Source organism: Lissotriton helveticus, chromosome 10 (assembly GCF_964261635.1).
Source record: "Lissotriton helveticus chromosome 10, aLisHel1.1, whole genome shotgun sequence".
Classification (NCBI taxonomy): domain Eukaryota; kingdom Metazoa; phylum Chordata; class Amphibia; order Caudata; family Salamandridae; genus Lissotriton; species Lissotriton helveticus.
In genome coordinates, this window is record NC_136071.1 from 527,064,715 (window position 1) to 527,089,498 (window position 24,784).

The window sequence follows — 24,784 nt, forward strand, 5'->3', positions numbered from 1 at the left end:
ATAACATGGCAAATCGCACCTCCGCACAAAACATGCTTTTTCCACCACTTCCACAGCTCAGATCCTTTTCAAATTTGGCATCACAGTAGTCCAAGCTATTCCCTAAATCCTCACCAAAAAGCAACCAAATCCCTCCACTGGAACGGGTACGAATTTCCGCTCAAAAACACGCCCCCCGCAAACACCAAAAAACGCCAAAATCCCTCGACACCTTGTTAAACAGCATGTTAAAACAAATACTGCCTTCTCAATACAAGATATTAACCCTTTGGCAGCTGAAGCACAATCATTCCCCAATGACTGCAGTACGTGGGAAAGTCATGAACTCATCTCTCCACGTTATCACATAACACGTACGCACAACTTCAAAACATTTTCTCTAAGCACTTGAAAGAGATCCAGCTCTCTCCTGACTAACGTAATGATAACAAGCTCTGCACAAAACATAACCACGTGGCGCTATTCACAAGCCATATTCACAAGAAACTCAACAAGTCATAATAATGACATGCTCTTCCTAACCATATTTACAAGGAGCTATTTACAAGGAACTCCACAGTAAACTTATTTCTACATACTCTAAAGGGTACAGGTGGTTGCCTTCGCGACCTACTGGGTCTTTTTTGAGGTGGTCACTTTAGCTAGTTCTTCTGACAGGACGGGATAAATACCAGTAATGACAGCATTTCTTTCTCTATCAATCTGTTCTGTTTTCCTATGTGACTCTTTGCGCCATAACTCAATGGCATCTTTCTGAGAGGGTCTTGACTTCCTCTTCCATAGCGCTTCCTCTACTCCCATAATGCATTCTGAATCCCATGTTCCTGAGACAGGCCATCCATATTTCTCCTCTAGATCCTTCGTGCAGTTTACCCATAAATCTAAAAACAAGATAGCGTCTAATCCATGCTTATTATACATATAATGACCAGGTGTGACTCTAGGCGGGATGTTAACTGATTCTTCTAGTATACCTTTCCTGGTCCCTATCTGACGTAATTTTGAGAAAAACGGCATGTTGGAACCAAAACAATGAAAACACAATACACAGAAATAAACTGTAACAAGTAACAATCATTCACACTAGAACATCATAACATGAAAACACTAAAACAATACCATTACAGAGAGTTAAACATGTACTTGAAAAACAGTTTTGTGCACTGAAAATACAGTACAACCATACCGGTCCCAAAAAATTGAGACCCGTCTTGACCGGGCCCACGTTTAACCGTGGACCCGTCTTGACCGTTTCCACCTTTCACAGTGGACCCGTCTTGACCGGTTCCACCTTTCACAGTGGACCCGTCTTGAAACTTGATGCATTTCCCATAGTGGTACTCACCGGTAAGCAGAACTTGAAACTTGAAGGCCTCGGAAACTTGACTTGACTACGCTTGCGCCTTGGAACAGGTGGACCTCTGGAGACCTCGGACCTTGCTCTCTCACGGGCTGGGCTCTGGTTGAGACGATCCGCGTTCCTCACCGCCTCGTATGGATGCCTGGTCGCAGTCCGTCCTCCTCCTGGGCCTGAGGGAGTAGCGGGAAATCCCGATGGCGTGCGCACTTTGAAGTCCGTCACGGCTGTAGAAGGGGGCAAAGACTAGACCTACAACTCCGGCGAGTGGGGAAAGGGATATGTCCCTGTAAGGGCGCCATATTAATGTGGTAAATAAAATATTACCCTGGCATAATTTCTAGGCATTAACAATTATCATGCATCAATTGAGAGGCAGAGTCCGTGGTATCTGAGTTAAAATGGGCTTTATTCCAATAACTCGAGTCAAAGGGAGAATCAGTTCCATCACCACAGAGGTTCAGGAAGGGTCTTCTAACAATTATTTACAGAACATGTTATATATTCATTTTCTCTTGTACATAGGAGCAGGCGCAAGACAGAAAATGTGATAAGAGCATGTAGGCGTGCATGAGGGTGTGTACTTGATGAGTCACAGGTGTGTGATAGGTAGGTGTCATAGGTGGGTGGGTACTTAGAGGAGGAGTTTGCATGACCAGCTCGAACTTTGTCCTACTTGTGTGCAACTTGGGCATGACGTGCAATTGACGTGTAACTGGGAGGAGGCTGACTTTCAGTCTAGAAGAGAGATCTCTTGTGTCAGGGTGACTAGCACATCTTGTACAATCTGATATGATAGGGGATGTATTATCTGAAGCAAAAGGTTGCTCACCACTAAGAATCAGAAAAAGCATATATTTCTCCGTTCATTGCATGGGGGCTGAGACAGAAGGCTAGGCCCTATCTGTCGCGGACGGGTTCTGTTTACTTTTCCTCACCGGGCAGGGATGCCACTCTGTACAGCAAACAGATAACTGTTATTCATAATACTGTCTTGGCAGGCTTCTTGCTGACGTGACTGCAGCTCAGTGTGCCAAGAGTCATGAAAACATTAATTCAGAAAGTGGTTTCAGGCTCAACCACAAAAAAGGGTTCAGTACGATATTTATTTAAAAGTGCACAATGCAAAATGCAAATACATGGGCCTTCATTTTAGCTTAACGTTTGGGAGACTTGATGACTTGACTTGCAGGACATGTTTGCAGAGGCCTAGTGATTCAGGCCACTACGAGGAAGTGCATGGGTGACATGCACATGACATGTAACATAGGGTACACGTAGGGGACATCTTGGTCAGGCAAAATTTCATTTTCCACAACTGGAAAGGAAACAAGCTTCCGGGGACCGGTTTCTGGCATTACAGCCGTCTTCGGCCCGGCTTGCTTGAATCCTGATGGTGCAGTGAGCAAGGGACTCACATCTGAGCATACCCTTCCACACTTGTGGTGGCCAAAACGATTCATAAAGGGGGTGGTGATGGACAGAGTATCTGAATTAAGCAGAACACTCCTACCCAGTCAAAAGATCAGGGCTTGATCCATCACCGTTTTTTAGCTCACTGCACCATTCCAGCTCAGAACCTGTCTACATGCAAATTAGTCTGACCCTGGCCCAGTGCATCATGGGAACAGGGCAGACCAAACTACCAAGCCAATTCTTTACTGGAAAGGAAACAAGCTTCCGGGGACCGGTTTCTGGCATTACAGCCGTCTTCGGCCCGGCTTGCTTGAATCCTGATGGTGCAGTGAGCAAGGGACTCACATCTGAGCATACCCTTCCACACTTGTGGTGGCCAAAACGATTCATAAAGGGGGTGGTGATGGACAGAGTATCTGAATTAAGCAGAACACTCCTACCCAGTCAAAAGATCAGGGCTTGATCCATCACCGTTTTTTAGCTCACTGCACCATCCCAGCTCAGAACCTGGCTACATGCAAATTAGTCTGACCCTGGCCCAGTGCATCATGGGAACAGGGCAGACCAAACTACCAAGCCAATTCTTTACTGGAAAGGAAACAAGCTTCCGGGGACCGGTTTCTGGCATTACAGCCGTCTTCGGCCCGGCTTGCTTGAATCCTGATGGTGCAGTGAGCAAGGGACTCGCATCTGAGCATACCCTTCCACACTTGTGGTGGCCAAAACGATTCATAAAGGGGGTGGTGATGGACAGAGTATCTGAATTAAGCAGAACACTCCTACCCAGTCAAAAGATCAGGGCTTGATCCATCACCGTTTTTTAGCTCACTGCACCATCCCAGCTCAGAACCTGGCTACATGCAAATTAGTCTGACCCTGGCCCAGTGCATCATGGGAACAGGGCAGACTAAACTACCAAGCCAATTCTTTACTGGAAAGGAAACAAGCTTCCAGGGACCGGTTTCTGGCATTACAGCTGTCTTCGGCCCGGCTTGCTTGAATCCTGATGGTGCAGTGAGCAAGGGACTCGCATCTGAGCATACCCTTCCACACTTGTGGTGGCCAAAACGATTCATAAAGGGGGTGGTGATGGACAGAGTATCTGAATTAAGCAGAACACTCCTACCCAGTCAAAAGATCAGGGCTTGATCCATCACCGTTTTTTAGCTCACTGCACCATCCCAGCTCAGAACCTGGCTACATGCAAATTAGTCTGACCCTGGCCCAGTGCATCATGGGAACAGGGCAGACCAAACTACCAAGCCAATTCTTTACTGGAAAGGAAACAAGCTTCCGGGGACCAAGTCCTGATCTGTTGACTGGGTAGGAGTGTTCTGATTAACTCAGATACTCTGTCCATCACCACCCCCTTTTTGAAATCACATTACCATACAACATTCCATCCGAGCCAGGCCTATTGGCATTTCCAATGCTTGTGTAGACATGTTCCCTGTGGAGATAATGATCATCCCTTCAGTCCTTGGCTATATAGAGTGCACTCCTTTTATTCTCACTGGAGCCCTGAAATCCTTTTTCTTTTCCCAGACTTATAATCTCAGCTGGCTTGAAAGGTACAGACTATGGCAAAGATGTTCTGTGTAGAGGATTCTGTTTCTTATCATGCATGCTTATCATTTGATTTTCTTTCGCCTCACTTCCATCCTCTATTTAGTGCCACCTTTCTCTGCAACACTTCCTCCACCTTCCTATCTTTAACGCTTGTGGTGCACAAACACGGGTACATCATACACTGCTTTGCATATGACATCAATGATGTGTTGGTGTTTACCTAACCTGGGGAATATACTTCATACGTGATGATCTTTGCTGTAATGTTAGTGTGTCTAGTTTGTTCACTTTACAGCACTGGGGGCATTTGCAAAGCCTCATAAGCGTTACTGGTGCAATTTTGGTTACAGAGAATAACTTCAGGCAAGAGAAAAACAATGGGGTTATGCAGATGCAGAAGATGCCCAAGTAGTAGCTAGCCTGGTGGAAAACTACTGTGCATTTTCATACTCCAGTATAATTGAGCCCTTTTCCTTTCCTGCAGATTGCTGCACGTCTGGCCGCTGCCCTTCCTATGGGGGAAGCTGTCAACTTGCCAACAGCTTGGCCATCGCCTGGACCAACTCAAACTCCTCTGCAACAATACAAGAGCCCAAGGCCACATCGAATTCATGAGGTATGGCGAAGGTGCCTGCATAGAACCCTTCTGCAGTGTAACTAGGCTTGCCTTTGAAAGGGAATGCCAACCTTTCTAAGCCAGGCGCATTAAACAAAATCCCTTTTCATCAGATAGGCTCCACGGTTGGTTACTGCTTGTATTTGCTTTTTGTTGAAAGGGCTCCAGCGTATAATGAATGACTTTGTTTCTAGGATACATATCCCTTTTTAATGCTGTTAGCTCTGCAGGTGACTGCTTCAGAGATGGGTTTCCTGACGACCATGAAAAGTTCACTGACCTGATAAAACTAGTTTCCTTTTAATGCTTTTGATTTACAGTATTCAATTGATACAGTGTGACCTGCCGATTCGTAGTGCAGCAACACTGGAACAATCATGTAATATACAACCAGCGAGATTTTACCTCTTTCACATAAATAAGACTAATGGCTGGAAAAACTAATGATAGTAATAGTTAAAAGATAATTGAAGGAGACGCTATTATTATTATTATTATTATTATTGACATTTGTTGAGCGCACGGCTACCCCCAACGGGGGTGTTCCGGCGCTGAGTGAATATTTTATTGGTGAGACATAAAACCCTCCCCTGAAGTTTAGCCAATCTTACTCCCAAGAAAAACATAAATTGTTAGTTTCCACCATGAATTAGCTCTTACTCGTATTTGAAACGAAAATGTGGTATGCGTGTGTGCTTTGCCTCTCTTGTTCAATTAACATTTTGAAATATTGAATTGTCTGCAAAGATGGCATCTAGCGGGTCCCTGATATGTACAAAAAAAACTTTCTAATGACAGTGAATAAATCACAGTGCTTCCTGCAATATTACATGCCTAGGTTTGTGCTATTTTGTACCCTTCTACTATTCACAGTGTCCCTTCAAGGCTTTTTGTGTAGCTCAAACTATCACTTGATGCCTTAGCATTCCCACAGATCAACAGAAAACAGTCTTCCTCTCTCGAAGATTCACACGGTTTCCTCCGATCTGCTAGGCAAACATCTGTCAGGCATCCTTCCTCTCCATTATCAAGAAGTGTAAGGTCAAGAAATGTATTAAGACAACCAGGACTCTTACATTTTGCCCCGTAGAGGTGTGGCGCCGCGGCCAGGGCGACTGACTCCGAAATCTTGGGATCACTGTTCGATCCCCGGCTCCGGCAGCAGATTAGTCCAGCACCATGTGACTCTGGGCAATAGCTTGCTTAATCTTCCCCACGGCCCCCAGCGCCTAGAGACCCTTACGGGTGATTGTGCGCTTTACAAATGTGGATGATTATTATTATTATTATTGGAATGGTGTGTAATTGCTTCATTGAGGGTTTCACTGTACTTCTTTGTAAGATTCATCAACTCACATTTAAACTTGTCAAAACACTATAAAGATTCTCTCTTGTTCTTAGTTTCTTTATATGCTGACTTATTGGCAAATATACTAACACCGTTATCTGCATATTTAGGAAGGCCAACATCCTTGTCTCTCTGTTGTTGGACGTGGCGCTGGGCCTCTTGTTGATGACCTGGCTGTACCAGAAGAATCGGATTGGTCAGTTGGCAGACACCCTCATCCCAGTAGCAGATGTAAGTCCCTTTCACAAAGTTCTTCACCTGCTTGTGAAATGGTTAAGCCCATTTTCTCTTTGTCCTCTCAGCTGTTTATTTGTAACATATTCCCCTTAAATCATTTTTCAGTATTACCATATTTTATGATAACTAAAGGTGATCTCTTTGTGGCGGACCTTCTAATTTATTCAATGTTTGTCTGTCTTTTGAGGGATCCTCCCTCTAGCAGTGTTTTTAATACACCTCATGATACTAGAGGCCTCTCGCAGTCCTCTTCACAAAAACAAAAATGTACATGTGAGTCACACACTTATCCCACACACCACTCCCTCCTGCGTCCCCGCTCTTTCCTTAAGGGGATACATATTTAAATAATGGACCTGGTGAACTGGTAAAAATTTGTCTTTTTTATTCTAGAAATGTAACTTCTAGAAGTGGCAACATTTCTACCCTCTTGCTGTTTTATTTCTTATTCTGAGTTGCACGCACCCAGCAGACCAGTATCTCAAGCATCCACTGGCACTGCCCCACTGATGGTTCTCGATCAGTGGAATCAGCAGAGACCTGCAACACGAAGGCTCTCTACATTTGCTGCAAACTGATATGAAGACAAGCTTTAAGTTGGAAAAAAAATTGCTTTGCATTTATGTGAATTACACGCTACGGATACTATATGGATAAGTGCAAAATACTGGGTTTATAATGTATTTTAGTTTGCCTAAAAATGCTCCTATCTGGAATAGGATTACATACATTACTCCCTATATACTCGGTTTCCTGCCAACTACTAAAACGGGGAGCAAACTAATAATTGTGCTTCAGAACTTTATCTAGAGCCCCACGTACAAGTGATGACATGCTGCCTCATTTTCATCTAGCATTATCTCCCCCCCTACTCTCACTTCATCAAGATTTCTCCACTTTTTTCACATTGTGTGCCACTTTTAAGTTAATAGCTATAATTCCTCTAGGTTCCTCTGCTGTGCTTGGAAGAAGTGACCTTTCTGGACCGCGCAAAGTATATAGTGTCAAAAACACTAACCGCAGCTGACCCACATAGGCTATTCAAAGTCTGTGTCTCCAGGCAACAAATGATTCAATAGGGCTCTGATGAGTATTTCTCTGATTCTATGGAGCCCAGAGAAATGTAGATACTGCAAGTGATATTGAACTATGTGGCAGAGTGGGCTGATACATCTGGTGACTAATGTACCACGTGCATGCCAGGGGATCTCTAATGACATTTTCAAAAAAATGACTTGAACTTCCCTACAGGCAATAACATCTTCTGGTGTGACTGATTATTTCCCTTGAAAACTGCAGGCGTGTAGTGATCCTCCAAACTTCATAAATTAACTAAGTGCAAAAAGCCTGCAGACACGTTGCTCTCATCCACGTCGCTCTCATCCACGTCATTAAATAGCCATGTGGAAAGCATCATTCCTTTTAAAGTAATTCACTTACCTTTGATTAAACCTCCACTGTTTTCTGCTAGTAAAACAGAAAGTTCGAACAATCCAATTAGATGCTTGCTTTGGCCTGCTCCTGACTATCTCGTCTGGTAATTCACCCCACCCGACACCCTCCCACCCCCGGGTATGTGCATACACTTGGGCATGAGTAACTCTAAAGGAATTTGAGGGAAGATGTGGTCATAACTCATAGTCCAATCTACTGTGTAAAAGACCTCTCTCCTTAGCTGTAGCCGCATTTTTAGCTGAATGTGAATTTTAAGGACCTCTAGAGTATGGCGGAGTATTGCTTACCACAATTGCAGCACACCCAGATACACCCAGATACACTGAAATTGCAGGCGAGAATGCTACTGAATCTTTATTTGCTTTGTTGTTGTTTTTTCTTTTTGTGCCTCTGTGACTCTAGCACGTGGCCCGTGAGCTTCAGGACCTGTTGCAGTGGCTGATGGGTGTACCAGCTGGTCTGAAAATGAACCGAGCCTTGGACCAGGTCTTGGGCCGCTTCTTCTTGTATCACATCCACCTCTGGATCAGTGAGTGATTCAGTGTAATTTACCTCTGTTTGCTTTATTACATGATTATAAGTTGTTTTTGTCTAGTGGGAGTGGGTAAAATTGTTTGTGCTACCTCATTTTAATCTTATAGCGTTTTGTAAAGCTTAATATTGGTTGCTAGATGGACCTGTTTACAAATTCAACAAAGGTCTGTTGTGTTCTACCATATTTGCCTAAGTCTTTTGTGTTCAGCCATATCGACCCATCCACACTCTGGTCCTCCACAGGTGCTGTCTGTATACTACTCAAATCTTTGTTACTCTGATTGCTCGTAACAAGGTTTCATTTGGATTGCCATTTGTGCTTCGTACATCTCACTTTGCATAATTTTCACAGCTGTTAGACCATTTGTTTTTCACAAAGAGCAGACATCTTGGAAGTAATTGTTCGATGGCTTGTGTGCAGATACACATTCTCTGCATACTCCTACCATCTAGTGTTGGGTTCAGAGTTGTACAACTTGTTTTTCTTCAAAGAAGTCTTTTGAGCCACAAGGTAGAGTGACTCCTCCTCTCTGTATACTGCGCATGGACATCGACTCCTTTGTTGGATTGTTTTCTCTCTGCCATCGTGTTCGGACATGTGTACCTCTCATTCGTGTTTAACTCCATTCGGTACGAGTCTTTGGTCCTACCCTGTCTTCGGTGGTATATTGAATTACGATCGCCCTTATCAAAACCGTTTCCGCTCGATAATCTTCACGGGTCAGACACCTATCTATCGCCCTTTCCGGAGTGTCCCATCTTGGGCTTACATGCCCGCATGCACTGTCTGTATGGGAGACGTGTTCCTAATGGGATGAACACCTTTTTAATTCTGCCCTCAGTGTCACGTTAAACATCCACACACTGACCTACATCAGGTGTGTAACCTCTACCTGTCACCTGACCACTGTGAAGCCAACTGCAATGCCTGCAAATCTTTCCGATCCTAAAAGACACTACATGATCAAAGGGCACATCGACTGGAAATGCCTCGACGCAGTGAGGATGATACTCCAGATATCTTTGTTTAGAAGCACGCCCAGGAGGAGCCGGAAAGTGAAGAGGAGGACGCAGAGTTCTCTATCAAAGAGATCTCCTGCTCTATTGTGGAGGAAGAGCTTGAGTATGCCCTGCCTTTTAAGTAGCGTGTGAGTACTGCTGCCCCCAAACCTGCTTCACCGAAAGAGTTCCAAGTACCTACCCCTTCCACTTCCAGACATTGCCGGACCGCCACTGCCTTTTGGCCATGGTCAGATCCGAAAAGAGACTTCAGATGCCCCACCTTAGGGCCCGTCTCCAAAGCTGCCATTAAACATAAGCATTCTGCTTCGGCACCGACCTTGTCAGATCAAGCTCATTCTTTGGTCTCCGCTAAGCCTTCGGACCCAACACAGCAACCAACTCCATCTCCTTCTGTGCCGGAAAAGAAATCGTCTAAAGCGTTCTTCAGTTTCTTTGTCTTCCGTTGAGCCAATTCTTGAAAAGATAGAAATGAAAATAAGGAAGATCCACATTCAAGAAGCTACAGGGCGAATCATAGCCTCTCCTCCTCCTAAAAGGCAGCTAACATTTGAGGAAGACTTGGGCATTCTGTTCCCTCCCAAAAAGAAGACAAATGCCAAGACTACAAGCCCTGCAGATCATCCTCCACCACAACCGCCTCCTCCACATTCACCACCATCTCCTCTTTCTCCACATCAGGACCCTCTAGACCGTACACCTGAAGGTTCACCAACAGGGGGCTTGGGAGAACCATTATGGGAGCCAGATCCTTGGGATGTTTATGATACAGACCCCATAATCCCAATGACCCAGATCTTTTCCCAGCTCGCCCTTCACCACCAGAAGATGCTGGTCACTAGTGCCTATCAACAAGTTTCATGGAGTCCAATTGCAGAGGGAGTTTCTAGAACAAGACTTCCTTCCTAGTGTGGCTCACTGGTTAGAGGCGGCAGACCCGAGAGCAGAGGACGGCCCGGGACCAGGGTTCGATTCCCGGCGCGGCAGGTTTCTGGACCAGGGTCAGCGGACTCGATAATTCTCTCGCCTCGGTGCCCACTCTGATCAGCGATCACACTCGGCAACTCTGGGCATTAGCTTGCCTCATCTTCACTAACGGCCCCACCAGACCGCCGGGGATGCCTGGTCTCACCCTGGAGATACCCATTAAGGGACCATCTCTCAGGGAAGCCAGGAAGGGTTTCGCAGCGGTCGAAGCGCCTTGGGACCCTACGGGTAAGTAGTGCGCTATATAAATGCCTATACATACATACATACATACATATTTGACACTTTATCATCCACCCACAAAGACACCCTGTTTCTGCCCATGCTTTCAGGTTTGTTAAAGCATGCAGATGATATATTTAAAGAAATAACCTCACAGGTTTATAAACCCACTGGCCTACTTTTTATACATAGCCGGTCCCACCAGACTCGATTGTGGCTACCGCAACTCGTAAACGTGCAAATATTCAGGCAAGTGGAGATAGCCCACCTCCTGAAAAAGAGAGCTAACGCATTGATGATGATGGAAAATGGATTGCAGCTCAAGCAGCCAATCATTGGAGTATTGCTAATTCCCAAGCCTTACTTGCACTTTACTATAGGACCCACTAGGATGAAATGGAAGAACGGCTACAGTATCTTCCAGAAGAACACAAAAAAGGAGTGAACAAATGGTGAAGGTCAGGCCATCACCAATAATTCAATCAGATGTGCCTTAGATGAGGCAGACACACCCAGCATGGGCATCAACACCAGTATTTTTCTCAAAAGACATGCCTGGCTTAAGATTTAAACTAGAGGTTCAACAGGCAGTTTTGAATATGCCTTTCAATAAGGAGTATTTATTTGGCCCTCAAGTGGACCCCACTTTAGACAAAATAAAATCCTGACACCACAAAAGCAATGGGAGCACTTCAAACTCCTACACTTCACGGGTCCTTTTGACGCTAAGGATACAAGGACCAATATAAATCCTTTGCCACAGATGCCTCCACTTCCCAGCAAAAGCAGGGGCAATCCACTTACAGCACTCATGTTCTACATAAATAGAACGAAAACTTTCAGGAAAACAAAACAACTGTTTGTAGATTTTCCACCACCACATAAGGATAACACTATATCCAAATCTGGCGTAGCCAGATGGATAGTAAAATGCATTCAAACTTGCTACATTGAAGACAAAAGACCTTTACCGGTAACTCCCAGCGCACATTCTACTCGTAAAAGGGGTGCAACAATGGCTTTTTTAGGAAATATCCCCATAGCTGAAATTTGTAAAGCAGCTACATGGGCTACACCACATACATTTACTAAACACTACTGTGTAGACTGACTAGCACGCGCAACAACCTAATGAAGGTCCGGCAGTGCTATGTACACTTTTTCAAATCACTGCAACTCCCACACATTAGCCACTGCTTCTTAGGAGGGACTGCTTTACAGTCTATGCAGTAGCACATGTATCCATCCACAGTAGTGCTGTAGATTCACATGTGCCATCCCCTGACGCTTGTGGCCATTGCAGTTAATTCATACAATTCTCTTAGCATGGACACCTTTATACTGACACTTCACTTACACTCCTTTCTCACCCGCCTGCGGAAAAACAATCTAACAAAGGAGTTAATGCCCATGCGCAGTATCGCTGAATGGAGGAGTCTCTTTACCTCGTGACTCGAAAGACTTCATTTAAGAAAAACAAGTTGCATTACTCCGAACCCAACACTAGATGGCAGGAGTATGCAGAGCATGTGAGTCTACAGCACTACATGCCACGAACAGATGCCTACAGGGTAAGTAACATAATCCTTACTGGGCTAATCTGCTCATATAAAAAAACAAAAAACCTTGGGCTGGGAAAAAACTTCAAACAGCAATTATCTTCCTATTTTTCCATATTGAACTATACCTCAACGACTTAATTTTTGCACCGATCAGTTGATGGTATGTAAACAATGCGAATAGTCAAGGAAATTTGTTACAAAATTAACTTTGCATATTAAGTAACAGTGATGACAGCGAGTATATCTAGGTCAGGTCTGTTTGATTGTAGGGAATATACCAAGTGAGCATTGGCTTTTTGTCAATGGTTGGCACTATATATCAAAAAACATCTTGATTTTGATGCAGCTGTACAGAGCGACTACATTTTATAATAGGCTAAAATCTTTGAGCCACAGTTCACCATTGACAAATGGGACTACTTCTATTTTGACTAAGTTTAGTTTTAAGGGATAGATCTGAAGCGTACAGTGAAGGAAAAATGGTAATCTTGCATTCTACTCCCCTGCATGACTACTACTGACACATCCTCTTATTGAATAGATCATAGTAAATGTGTTAATGATAAAAGACCACAGAAGACAAGCTCAGATGCCAGAAGACTGGTGAGTTAATGTGAGGAATTAGATGTATTAATTTGAATAAAGTACAAAATATAGAGAATGTCTGATTGCTTGTGACAAACGCAAGACCATGCTGGATGACACAGATTGTTTTCGTTGGTAACATAAAATAAAAAAGCAAAAAGTGCCAGTTTTTGCAAATACTAGTCAGGTGGCACAGATTCTACCAACAGATTCTAATAAATATTTTAAACTGAAAACTATGGTCTCCTGTTTGTCTAAGGCAGCACGATGCACACAGTTTTATAACAGTTAAAAAAATAAGTTTGAAACGTCCAACACTTTGCAAAATGGAAGGAATCTTGAAATTATTTTTTTCACCACCCCCTGAATTAAAACAGAGGTAAAAAATAAAGATAATAGTTTGAGCTTCAATTGCCCCTTTACTATATATTTCTCAATTTTCCTTAGTTTGTTTTTGTATTTTAGTATGCGTCTTAGTTTGTGTATGACAAGTTAAAAGAGTCCACTGTTTATATATTTCATTATGTGAAATCTTTAAAAACTTACATGGCTGAATATGCAGTTGCTCTTCAACTTGCTAAGTTCGTGAGTTACATTTCAGTCTTGTAAACACTCTTTTTACCAACAAGCCTTGCATTTGGTAAGGTTACTGTAGTAGAGCCTCATTAATATTTTCTCCCGTATTGCTTCTACTTTCCCCAGGAATCATTCCTCATTTTTTGCCACGTGTTTTCGCGTAGCTGGCTATCTGCCAGAGTGCATTACATGACCTATGTAAGTTAGATTGTTTTGGCATATTCCTTGCAGCTGTGATCTGGTTCACCCTGCTCTTCATTTGGCTCTTCCGTTCAACATCATGTCATGTTTGCAGGTGCTCGTCCGATAATGCATTTGACTGGAGGTAATGGTCTGTGTCAAGCACTCCTCCATAATATCACTTTAGTTGAATCTGCAAAGGCTGCTACATTGCAATCTATCCATTCCCATATATTACTGTCTATTTTTATGCTAAGAAAATCACCTGTGAGGTCAGGCTGCTTTGAGACACCTTTCTGTGTGAAACTCTTCATCTTGGGCAACTGTCTAGTTTCTTCAGGCGTTGTTCACTTCTCCATTGAAGCATTTGAAGTTTTTTGTAGAATCTAACTGCCGCTGTCCGAGATCCATATTCTCAATCGTAGAAAGAGGTCACAGGAGTACTGGTCCTATCTTTTTCAAATTGATCTGTGAAAGCATAGACATGAGATGCTGGCTTTAGCATTCATCTTGGAATCTTGGTAATGTACCCAAGGGGTAATTCAATTGTTCTTTTGTCTATGGTCTTGGATAGAAAGGCACATGACTGCAAAGGAGATGTCATTTAGGAGAGCTAATGATACAGATAAGGATGTTGTGTCATTTCTGCCTAATGGGTCTTTATTACATGAGCCATGCAAAGCTGATGAAGTCTTGGGGACGAAGCATACATTCACGTCTTCCTCATCTGTTCGTAATTACATCCAAAGGTAAATCTTGTCTGCGTTAAAGACCCATATTTATAACGGAACCTCCCTTCCGTATATAACCAACGGTATGGAAACTGCAACAGCAGAAGCAAATATTTTGACTCTTTGAAGACTCTTTTCCGTACTATGTAAAGATGGCCGGGACATTGGAAGCACAGTTGTGAGCAGAGTGCCAAACTAAACAAAAACATTGTACCTAATTGAGTGCCCATCAGGTATTCCTTCTTTTCTCCTTCTCATTAGGTTACATTCACCTTATGTCCCCCTTCATCGAGATGATCCTGTGGTATGTTGGACTCTCTGCCTGCCTGGGCTTGACTGTGGCACTCTCCATCCTCTCGGATATCATCGCTCTTCTTACCTTCCATATTTACTGCTTCTATGTCTACGGTGCCAGGTGGGTAAGCAGTTTTTGTCATCTTAGTAAATGGCAGAGCTCAATTATATAAGGATAGGAGGTTATATGGTACAGATCTGTGAGGCAGGGTCTCTTTTCTTTAGAAGTAGCATGTCCAAATGACATACGTCAGTCAATCTCTGCTTGAGCTGCAGTCACAGCTAGCAGGTCTCTGTTATTGTTATATTCCATATAGGCACCCTGATTTTTTTTTTTTTTTTGTAAGACGTTTATTAATAATCCACAGAGCATTACACATAGTGAGGCCTACAACCCTCAGGGCCGGCTGCAACTTTTTGAGGTACGTGAAGGACAAAAAGGCATGAGAGACAAGTATACATACCCACATCTACTACCATAAGATACAGGTCATTAACAGTATCCTTCGCGGTACAGGTGCTCTCATGTAAATTGTGTCTGTAATGGACGTCTTATTTTATTAAACATAAGAAAACATTTGAACTCTATATAGGCACCCTGATATAGGTCCAGGTAACACTGTAACCCTTCACCTATATTCTACCCTACATTACACTTGTCCGGTTTACAGGGACTGACCTTTTACCTAGATACGACACTGCATTCAGAACGCTGGTTTTCCCTAGTTCGAAATCTCATACATTATGCATGAGGATTCTTGGAAGCACAGCAGCACTACCATCTCCTATATAATATCTATGTATAAAGTTCATGCCCAATGTCATCCTAAGTCCGACACAGCAATACAGCGAGCTAGGACCCCCGGGGAGACCTATTAGTATATATACATCACATCTTGCTAAGATAGATAGTGGAGACCAGGACTTCCGGGCCAACACACTGACCAGAGACGCTGAGGTTCCTGCATGCAGACACTCCAGCTCGCAGTGGTCTAAAACACATCCCTCGTGGGGTGTCCAACTCGAGACCAGGACGTGGGTCCCACAGTCTCTCACTTCAGGTAATGGGGTTGACTTTATCCTAGAGGGATTCTTGTCTTAACACCTACACACATGTTAGGTACACTTAGGTACATCTAGTTAGGGAGGCATTGTAGGAGTACGCATCTTTTTATTAGCATGTATTTTATATACTTGTATGAATTCATGATTACAGCAAGATGGTAGAGCTTTACCATCGGTTTACTTTCATAGTGCTTCTAATCCTATATATCTGCTACTGTCTAACGGTTGTTGCAGCTCATCTATTTTACACCAACATAACAACTGTTCAATAAATGCTTATTGAAAACACCCAGCCTGTTTATTCTGTGTATCTCTCTAAGACAGACTAAGTAAGCACGAGTGACTGAGCTAAAAGTAGTACATTGTTTCCACAGTGCTGAGGGATCAGGGTTGTCATGTTCGATGGTTGCCAATAACTATTCTCTCCTTGGTAAGAGGAGATTCTAGTGGCACTGTGAGCTAGCTGATAAAAAAAGGCCAACCTACACATTGGGGGTGTTCAGAATCAGTCTGACACCAATCCTACAGTGTATGCTGTCCAAATGTGCAGATCCTGTATAGGTTTTATAGGAACTACACGGCATTATGTGGAGAGCAGAGCATACTTGTAAAGCAGAGATTGGTACTATTGGCGGGGGACTCGCTTCACAAGCTATGATGGCCAAGTTGAATGGTGTAAGGGGTCTCTCTTTGTGCTGTGATAGCCGATCTCATGGGCTTATGTGGAGGTCTCCCCACCTCTTCCACGTGTTATAAAGTAGGAATACTAGCACTCTTATGGGGAGCAGCGATGTGTTCTCTAGAGATGGACTAGCAGAACTCTGTGGTTCAGTGAAGTACATATTAGGAACTGGTCTAGAGTGCAGTACAGCTCTCCTCTGACGTAGATGAACATGACGCAGAGAGTCTCTCTGGAGCATGGATAATGTATAGGGATTGTTTCTTCTAGAACTGGTATAAGTGGTGGAGGGAACCTTTTTTCGTGAAGGGGATAGCAGAGCTGTATTCCGCCTGTAGTTTCTTAATTAGACGTGCAGTAGCAGAGCTGTGTGGTGTGAAATACATCCCTGGAATTTGGGTTTTGGTGCTGCTTGGTGCAGAGAATCAGTATTTTCAAATGAAAACCTCTGGTCTATACGTTGTAGCCTCCAACTCTGTAAAGACTGAACTTTATGGTGTAGGAAGCCTCCTTTCTGGAGCAGGATGACAGAGTTCTGTTGTATGGTGATCTGTCAATCAAACTTGAGATCCGTGGTACAAATCTCCAAATCTCAAACCTGAGTTAGCGCAAATATTATTTTGCATAGACAGTCATGATAGCCTACCTCTTCCTGTGTATAACAAGGTGGCACAGTATTTGAGACAAATTAATGTTTTCACTTATTGCTACAAATGGAGCCACAGCTCTTAATGCTTGCCTTTCTCCTTACAAACACTGTTTGGAAGGAGAAAGACTGATGCTATATTGATTTCCCACTCTTTGCTTATTTCCAGACGTCTCTGTGTTTCCCCGGGCTAACTCCATAATATTACCTACTGTTTTTTATGCCAGTCTCTCCAGATCATGTTGTTGTCTAATGTCCCCTGTTTGCTCTGTGATTCATTTATTAGGACGAGCCTAGAGCAGCGCATGTGCTACTGCTTGACTTTTAGTAAGGGGCTTTTCAAAGTGCTACCCACAAGCTTTTCCTGGCCTAAAGCTGCGTGCATGTGCGCGTGAACGCGCGCAGCCGCCATCTGCCTTTATCTCATTAACCCGAGGCGCCATCTGGTGCGTGATTACTTTCACTTTTGCCCCTCGCGTGTTTGCCGTCGCTAAATCGCGCACCCCTGCTTTCACTTTTGCTGTCTTGTCATTTTATGAAGCTCCCCCGCATGCACTTCACTGCTGAATGAAATCCAAGCTTTTGCGCTCTGTCTCCAGCCGGGTCCAATTTGCCATTTGCCTGCAGGCATTTACAATTAAGCACCCTCAGCTGCACATTGCGATCAGCTGAATCCTATTTATTTCAGCTCCCGCTCCAGGCGCATGGTTCTCAGTTTTCAGAGCACAGCAGCGCAGCGCCGTAGAGGTAAGATGTGAACATCCCTTACAGCATATGAATACTTTTTGCATTTTCCAATTCAGTCCAAGCTTTCTGCTCAATTACTTTCTCTTTCCCGATCCCAGACGCATGCTTCTCGGTTTCAGAGCAGCGCAGTGCCGTAGAGGTATGATGTGGCCATCCCTCTACATTTTCCAATCCAGTCCGCGCTTTCTGCTCAATTATTTTCTCTTGCCCGATCTACTGAAATATCGTTCAATATTCGTGTGTTTTAAAAGCACCATTAATAATTTCATTCCCTTAGCCAGTCCGCGCTTTGTGCACCAGTCACTTTCTCATTTCCGGATGCGCTGAAGCGTTTTACACTTATTAAAATAAAGTCCTCTTTAATTATATTCATTGTAGGGGCCAAAAGTACTTTTTGAAGGGTGAGAACAACGGCTCGCTGGATTATCCAAATGGCCTTTTCTGTTGGGAAGAACAGATTGCAAGAAAAGTTTAACCACGTGCCTGAAGTCGCGTCGATAACGTTGATAACATTAACCCCGTCAGTGGTACTCATTTCACCAATTTCTGACTGATGAAAGGCTGAGCAAAAAGGAGAGTTTAGTTTTGTTATGCTACACGTTGGATTTCTGACAGACCACTCTTCCCTGACGAAGTAATTTAGAACGTGTCGTGTGCCCTGGTTATCTAAAACAGAAGATACATGTCACCTCTTATCAAATAAAAGGTGTACTGACAATGTAGGCGCACAAACAGTCTACAGCTAAAGATAATAAGAGAAGTAATGGATACAGGCAGAAAATCGTGCGCTCGCTGATTACATAGTATCACAGGCAGTGCAGACACAAACGGCCTGAGCTCCCTGGCTTGCCACTCAAATGTACACATCTCTCCCTGTCAGACAAAGCTTTTCTATTTCGGTTTTCAGTATTTTCACACTAGTGGGTGTTGCTTCTAGAGCTATCAGTGCCATCAGTTACAGCCCTGCGCACCGTGCAATCTTTGCCGTCATTGAATGAGTTCCTAGGAACAGGCACATGGTTCCAGGACACAAAGGAAACACCCTGCCTAGTTGCGCAGGCAATGCCTGACGGACAGCACGCTTCGGGCCTTCCCGCCTCGCATTCATTATTCATTGGTGATAGTAGGGTTGTCTGTGGTGCATTTCACGGCCGACACTGTGGTGCTGCCTCTGGTGCGGTGCACGTCAGCCACGGGAGAAAGTTTATGGTGCAGGCATGCCTATTACTGGGGTACTGTAGGGTGGAGGGACAGCCCTGATTCAGTGAGCACCAATCACAGAGAAGCCATGTGTGATTCGGCGCGTGTGTGTCAGTGGGGAGCCCCTAGGGCGGCTCACGTCTGTCACTGAGGATGTGCCTCCGGTGCACTGAACGCCTGTCACCGTCACTTCTCTTGCAAATATGTGATGGGAATGGCAAATATAAACTGCATTAGCCTGTTGTAAAAGGTTGAGACTACACATTGCATCCTGGCAGCACTGTTGAGTAGAGCGCAACCTAATAAAGTTCTTCTAAACAAAAAAAAGTACATTTCGAAGGCAAACGTGAGTGAAAGCAGACTTGTTAGTATGAATTGTGGTGAAACTTCTAAAACTGGGAGTTCACTACATCAATTTAGTACAATTACACAGAATGTGCTGCTTGGCTAAACACTTACAAAGTTCCCGAAGGCGAGACCTATTGGCTATGCCAATGCTTGTCTCTTTTCCTGTGCCCCAAGTTATACTGCCCATTCTCGTGTTATTTTGGCACCATGCATTCTGCTTCCTGAGCAGGGCAGGAAGTCAGAATCCCTGATTGGTAAACCCAAAACACATATGACCTCTAATTCTTACCTACTCTCTTCCCTCCCTCTATGTAAGAGGAGAGGATGAATGATTTGGCAAAAAAAATGGTTACATGACCACATCTGCATAATAGATCTACATCTTTACCACTTCACAGCAAAAGGCTGAATGTACAGAACATTCTTTTGAATGATGATTGAATGCCCTCAGCCACTTCTAGTAGCCTGCTTTTTATTTGGATGTGCGATGTTCATGGTAGTGGGAGGAGTGTTGTACAAAAGAAGCCAATATACAGTAGGATAACTTATACAAAGATGTTTGACACTGCAATATTTAAGCGCACAAGAAGCATGATACTACAAACCTAACCCCAGAAAAGACCTGATCCAGCGGGGTGTCCTTTTACCATTTACTGGAAAAAAAAAACAGGTGGGGATGCAGGACATCATTCTAAAAGAAATGGACATAGCAATGTTGTGGATAATCATCTGTGACTGATTGCAGAAATCAAAATTATGAGACATTAAATGAGGCAATTGAAGACTGTTGAAATATGCAATATAATTATAAGAAGGAATACTCAGTGTTATTTACTAAATACAGAAATGACATACCTGCTCAATCTTAGTAGACTTTTTCATCTCCAGCGATGTTGCTTATGAATTATGTTCGAGGCATGTGGGCTGCTAAATTCATATCTTAGCATTAGATCGCCGCCTAGTGTTGGGCTCGGATGATTGCACATTGTTGTCCTGGAAGAGTCTTCGAAGTATCCTGAGATAGGTGGCTCCTCCCCTGGACTACAGTGCGCATGGGCATCGGCTCCATCCCCAGATTGTTTTTTTCCGCCATTGGGTTCGGATGTGGTTTCGACGTCTTACTGTCGGAACCAAGTAAAACTATCTTTTACCGGCCAAAAGGCCTCGATTTTCTTGCGTCGGTATTGTCTGCGCTCGGTCTCGAGTCTTCCGTCTCTTGAAGCCGGAATAAGCGGAGTTTTCTTCGCTTTCTAAACTTTGAGGCCTTCTCATCGCGACACGACAGCAAGCCTTTACGGACATGGAGCGGAGCCCGTTCAAGTACTGCCCGCTCTGTGGGTCTAAGTACCCACACATCGATCTACACCCTGTGTGTAACAAGTGCCTTTCACCGGACCACGACGACGGCAAGTGCAAGGCCTGTGCACAGTTCCGCTCCAAGAAAACTCTCAAGCTTCGGCGCGCGGTGCGCTTGGAAGCTAGGCAAGCGGCCCCGGATCCGGAGAACATCTTCGGCGACCCGGAAGAAGAGGTCCAGGGTCACCTTCTACAAATCTCCCCCTCACGGTCGGAGGTCGAGGCGGATCCGGGAGACGACGACGGAGTCGCGGGTCAGGTCCTCGAATACGTCGAAGAGGTAGGAGACGACGATGAAATTTATGGGGCCGCGGCGGACAGCTCTGCGGACGAGCTCTGCCCCGAAAGTTTCGAGGACGACCGGGACACGGGATCGCCTGTCGGCCTTACCCTGGACCCGTTGCCGCAAGCCACAGCCCCGCCTTCGGGCCCGGCTTCGGACTCACTTGCTGGGCACGATGTTTCGAAACCGAAACTGAAACCGTCGGGGTCGTCAACACCTAAAATGGCCGACCCGAAATCGAAACTGAAACCAAAGGACTCGAGTGTTCCTAAAATGGCTGCCGTGCCTGTGAAGAAGTCGGTGCCCGTCACCCCGTCGGCTCCGTCGACCTCCGGTCCGCAGAAGCCGAGGAAGTCGGTCGATTCCGATGCTCCGAAATCGAAGCCGACGCCCGAGGAAAGGGCCCCCAAGAAAGATGGTCGGCTCGGATCAACGGCTCCGGCGCCGTCCAAGCCCGCCAAGGTCGGCTCCAACGAGGCTACGCCCAAGAAGTCGGCGCCCCGGCCTCAAGATTCGGAGGACCCGAAGAAGGTTTCCGCGCCCAAACCGCACAAGGCCCGCGAGGACGTCGGATCCGAGGGACCGCTCAAAGCATCCTTGTCGGCGACGAAACCCACTGGCAGTGTACCGTCCCCCATTGCGGAGTCACTGCAGAGAATCAGGGAGAAGGCCCTTGCTCCATCGGCTCCGATGCCATCACCGCAGCCGCAAAAGGACGCTCCGGCTAAGCCTTCGGGGAAACTCCTTTTTCTCTTGCCACCTAAGGAGGCGCCGAAAGCGTTTTCGACGAAATCGGCTCCGAAGCAGGTTTCCTCACTGCCAGACCCTCTTCCACGTCGTGTACTCGACTCGGTGGACGATTCAGAGCATTTCATCGATGCTGCCACCGGCAAGCTGACCCTCTATAAACGGAAGATCACTTCGGAGCCGGTGGACCCCTACGTCATCCCGTTGAAGAAGAAGAGGGTGCCCCTTGACGCCTTAGGCCTCACGGAGCCGATTCAGCCTCCTCCTAGACGGAGCCCTACTCCCTCCCCAGAACACTCTGTGGGTGAGGAAGATGATGAGGATGAACAGTACAATTTCCCCATCGATGACCCTGATGTACAACCAGATTCATACGACGACTCTGGTGACCAAAACACCCAGGGTGCGGGCCAAGACCCGCAAACCTTTAATGCACGTGCATCCCCGACTGAGGACTCAGCAGGATTTCATGCACTAATTGAACGGGCGGCGGCCAATCATGATGTGGACATGCATGCCGACCCGGTTGAGGAAGACTTCCTTTTTGACACCTTTGCCATATCTGAGAGGACAGTAAAGACACTTCCTATGCTGAAAGGTGTTCTCAAACATGCTGGAGACATTTTTAAGGAGCCTACGAGGGCTAGAGTGGTCAACCCTCGCATTGAAAAGAAGTACAGGCCTGCTCCTGCGGACCCCGTCTACATCCGGGGACAGTTGCCACTGGACTCTCTTGTGGTTGCCAATGCCAGGAAACGTGCCAACTCCCAGACAACGGGTGAAGCTCCTCCCCCGGACAAGGAGTCCAAAGTGCTTGAGGCAGGAGGCAAAAGAGTGGCTGCACAGGCGGCAAACTTTTGGCGCATCGCAAATACACAGGCGCTCCTGGCGCGTTATGATAGGGCGCACTACGACACCCTAGAACAGGTTATACAACACCTGCCCCCACAGTTCCAAGAAGGCACCAAGATGCTTATTGAGGAAGGAAAGCTAATATCAAACGCAGCCATCAAGTGTGCACTTGACGCTGCGGACACAGCTGCTAGGGCTATCAACACTAGCGTTATGCTGAGAAGACAAGCCTGGCTCCGCATCTCAGGGTTCAAGCAGGATATTCAGACGACAATTCTGAATCAGCCAGTCAATCCTGATAGTCTGTTTGGTCCGGATGTTGACACCACCTTAGAGAAGATAAAGAAGGACACGGAAACTGCTAAATCTATGGGGGCCCTGCAGTCCCAACAGTTTCGTGGCGGCAATTTTCGTCGCTCAGGTGCACGTGGAGTCACCAGAGGACAGATGGGTCAACAATCCCAGTTCTCCAAAGGTGGGGCGCAAGCCTCGTTCACTAAGCAGAACAAGGGAGGTTATAGGAACAACAGCAACAGAGGTCGCGGCAGAGGAAACAACAGCTCCCGCACCTCTACTCCAAGCAAACAGTGACTCTCTGTCACTGCCCCCCGACCACCTAACACCTGTCGGGGGGAGACTGCAGCAGTTCCTGCCCGTCTGGAGAAACATCACCACAGACAGGTGGGTGCGACAATTAGTTCAGTATGGTTATTGCCTAGAGTTGAAATCCACTCCACCCAACATCCCACCAAGGCAAAGGCCTATGTCCGCAGAGCACTTGCACTTATTGCAGCAGGAAGTAGTGGCGATGCTGCAAAAAGGCGCAATCGAGCTCGTGCCGGTGGGGGAGGAAGGCACAGGGGTATATTCCCTGTACTTCCTTATTCCAAAGAAGGACGGTTCTCTCAGGCCCATTCTCGATCTACGTCCCCTCAACCTGTACATACTATCGGAACATTTCCACATGCTTACACTGCAGCAGATTCTTCCCTTGCTAAACCAGGGAGACTTCTTAGCAACCTTAGATCTCAAGGATGCTTATTTCCATATTCCACTACACCCGTCACACCGGAAATATCTCAGGTTCACTATTCAAGGCAGGCACTACCAGTTCAAAGTCCTACCCTTCGGAGTCACAACAGCCCCGAGGGTGTTCACCAAGTGTCTAGCGACAGTGGCGGCGCACCTCAGGAGGCAGAATATCCATGTCTACCCCTACCTAGACGACTGGCTCGTACAAGCCAAGTCGGAGCAACAGTGCGCCGCAGACATGTCGACTACAATTCGCCTGCTTCACGATCTGGGTTTCTCCCTGAACTACCCAAAATCGCATCTTCAGCCGGCACATGTCCGGCAGTTCCTGGGTGCTACGATCAACACCCTGACAGCCATGGCTCAGCCAAACCAAGTCAGAATCGACAGCATTCAGTCGCTGATCCAACGATTCAGACCACGACACTCCCTGCCAGCGAGAGTGTTCATGCAGTTGATAGGCATGATGGCCTCCTGCATCTTCATAGTCCCTCACGCACGGTTGCATATGCGCCCGCTCCAGGAGTGCTTAGCGAATCAGTGGACACAGGCTCGTGGGCAATTGACAGACCTAGTGTTGGTTACCAGTCGGGCATACGACTCTCTGCATTGGTGGACTCCACACAACCTTTGCAAGGGCCGACTGTTCCAAGAGCCTGTGCCGCAGATTATCCTGACAACGGACGCGTCTCTCCAGGGATGGGGAGCTCATGTGCTCACTTACACAGTGCAGGGACTATGGACGACGCAGCAACAGAAGATGCACATCAACTATCTGGAACTGATGGCAATCTTCATGGCGCTCAAGTCCTTCATTGTACATCTGAGCAACAAGGTCGTGCTAGTCCGGACGGACAACATGACCGCGATGTACTACATTCAAAAGCAGGGAGGCACCCACTCGCCACAGCTGTCTCATCTGGCTCAGAGCATGTGGAAGTGGGCCATTCAGAGGAACATCTTCCTCATGGCAGAACACCTCCCGGGCAAGGACAATCAGATGGCGGATCTGCTCAGCAGATACAGCCATCAGATGCACGAGTGGGAGATACACCCTTCTGTTCTCCACCCGTTCTTCCAACAGTGGGGTCATCCGGAGATAGACCTGTTCGCAACAAAGGAGAACGCAAAATGCCGACT

At 45.8% G+C, this 24,784-nt stretch overlaps 1 protein-coding gene across 3 annotated transcripts in view; it reads left to right on the forward strand.

The window, feature by feature from the left end:
- Positions 1-24,784, forward strand: part of PIGQ (phosphatidylinositol glycan anchor biosynthesis class Q) — a 196,970-nt gene that overhangs the window by 146,380 nt on the left and 25,806 nt on the right. For all 3 annotated transcript variants that reach the window (XM_078663064.1, XM_078663062.1, XM_078663063.1), the window contains exons 3-6: positions 4,827-4,958; positions 6,417-6,537; positions 8,401-8,527; positions 14,657-14,810. In XM_078663064.1, the coding sequence (XP_078519190.1) occupies positions 4,827-4,958; positions 6,417-6,537; positions 8,401-8,527; positions 14,657-14,810 (534 nt within the window). The remainder of the gene's footprint in view (positions 1-4,826; positions 4,959-6,416; positions 6,538-8,400; positions 8,528-14,656; positions 14,811-24,784) is intronic.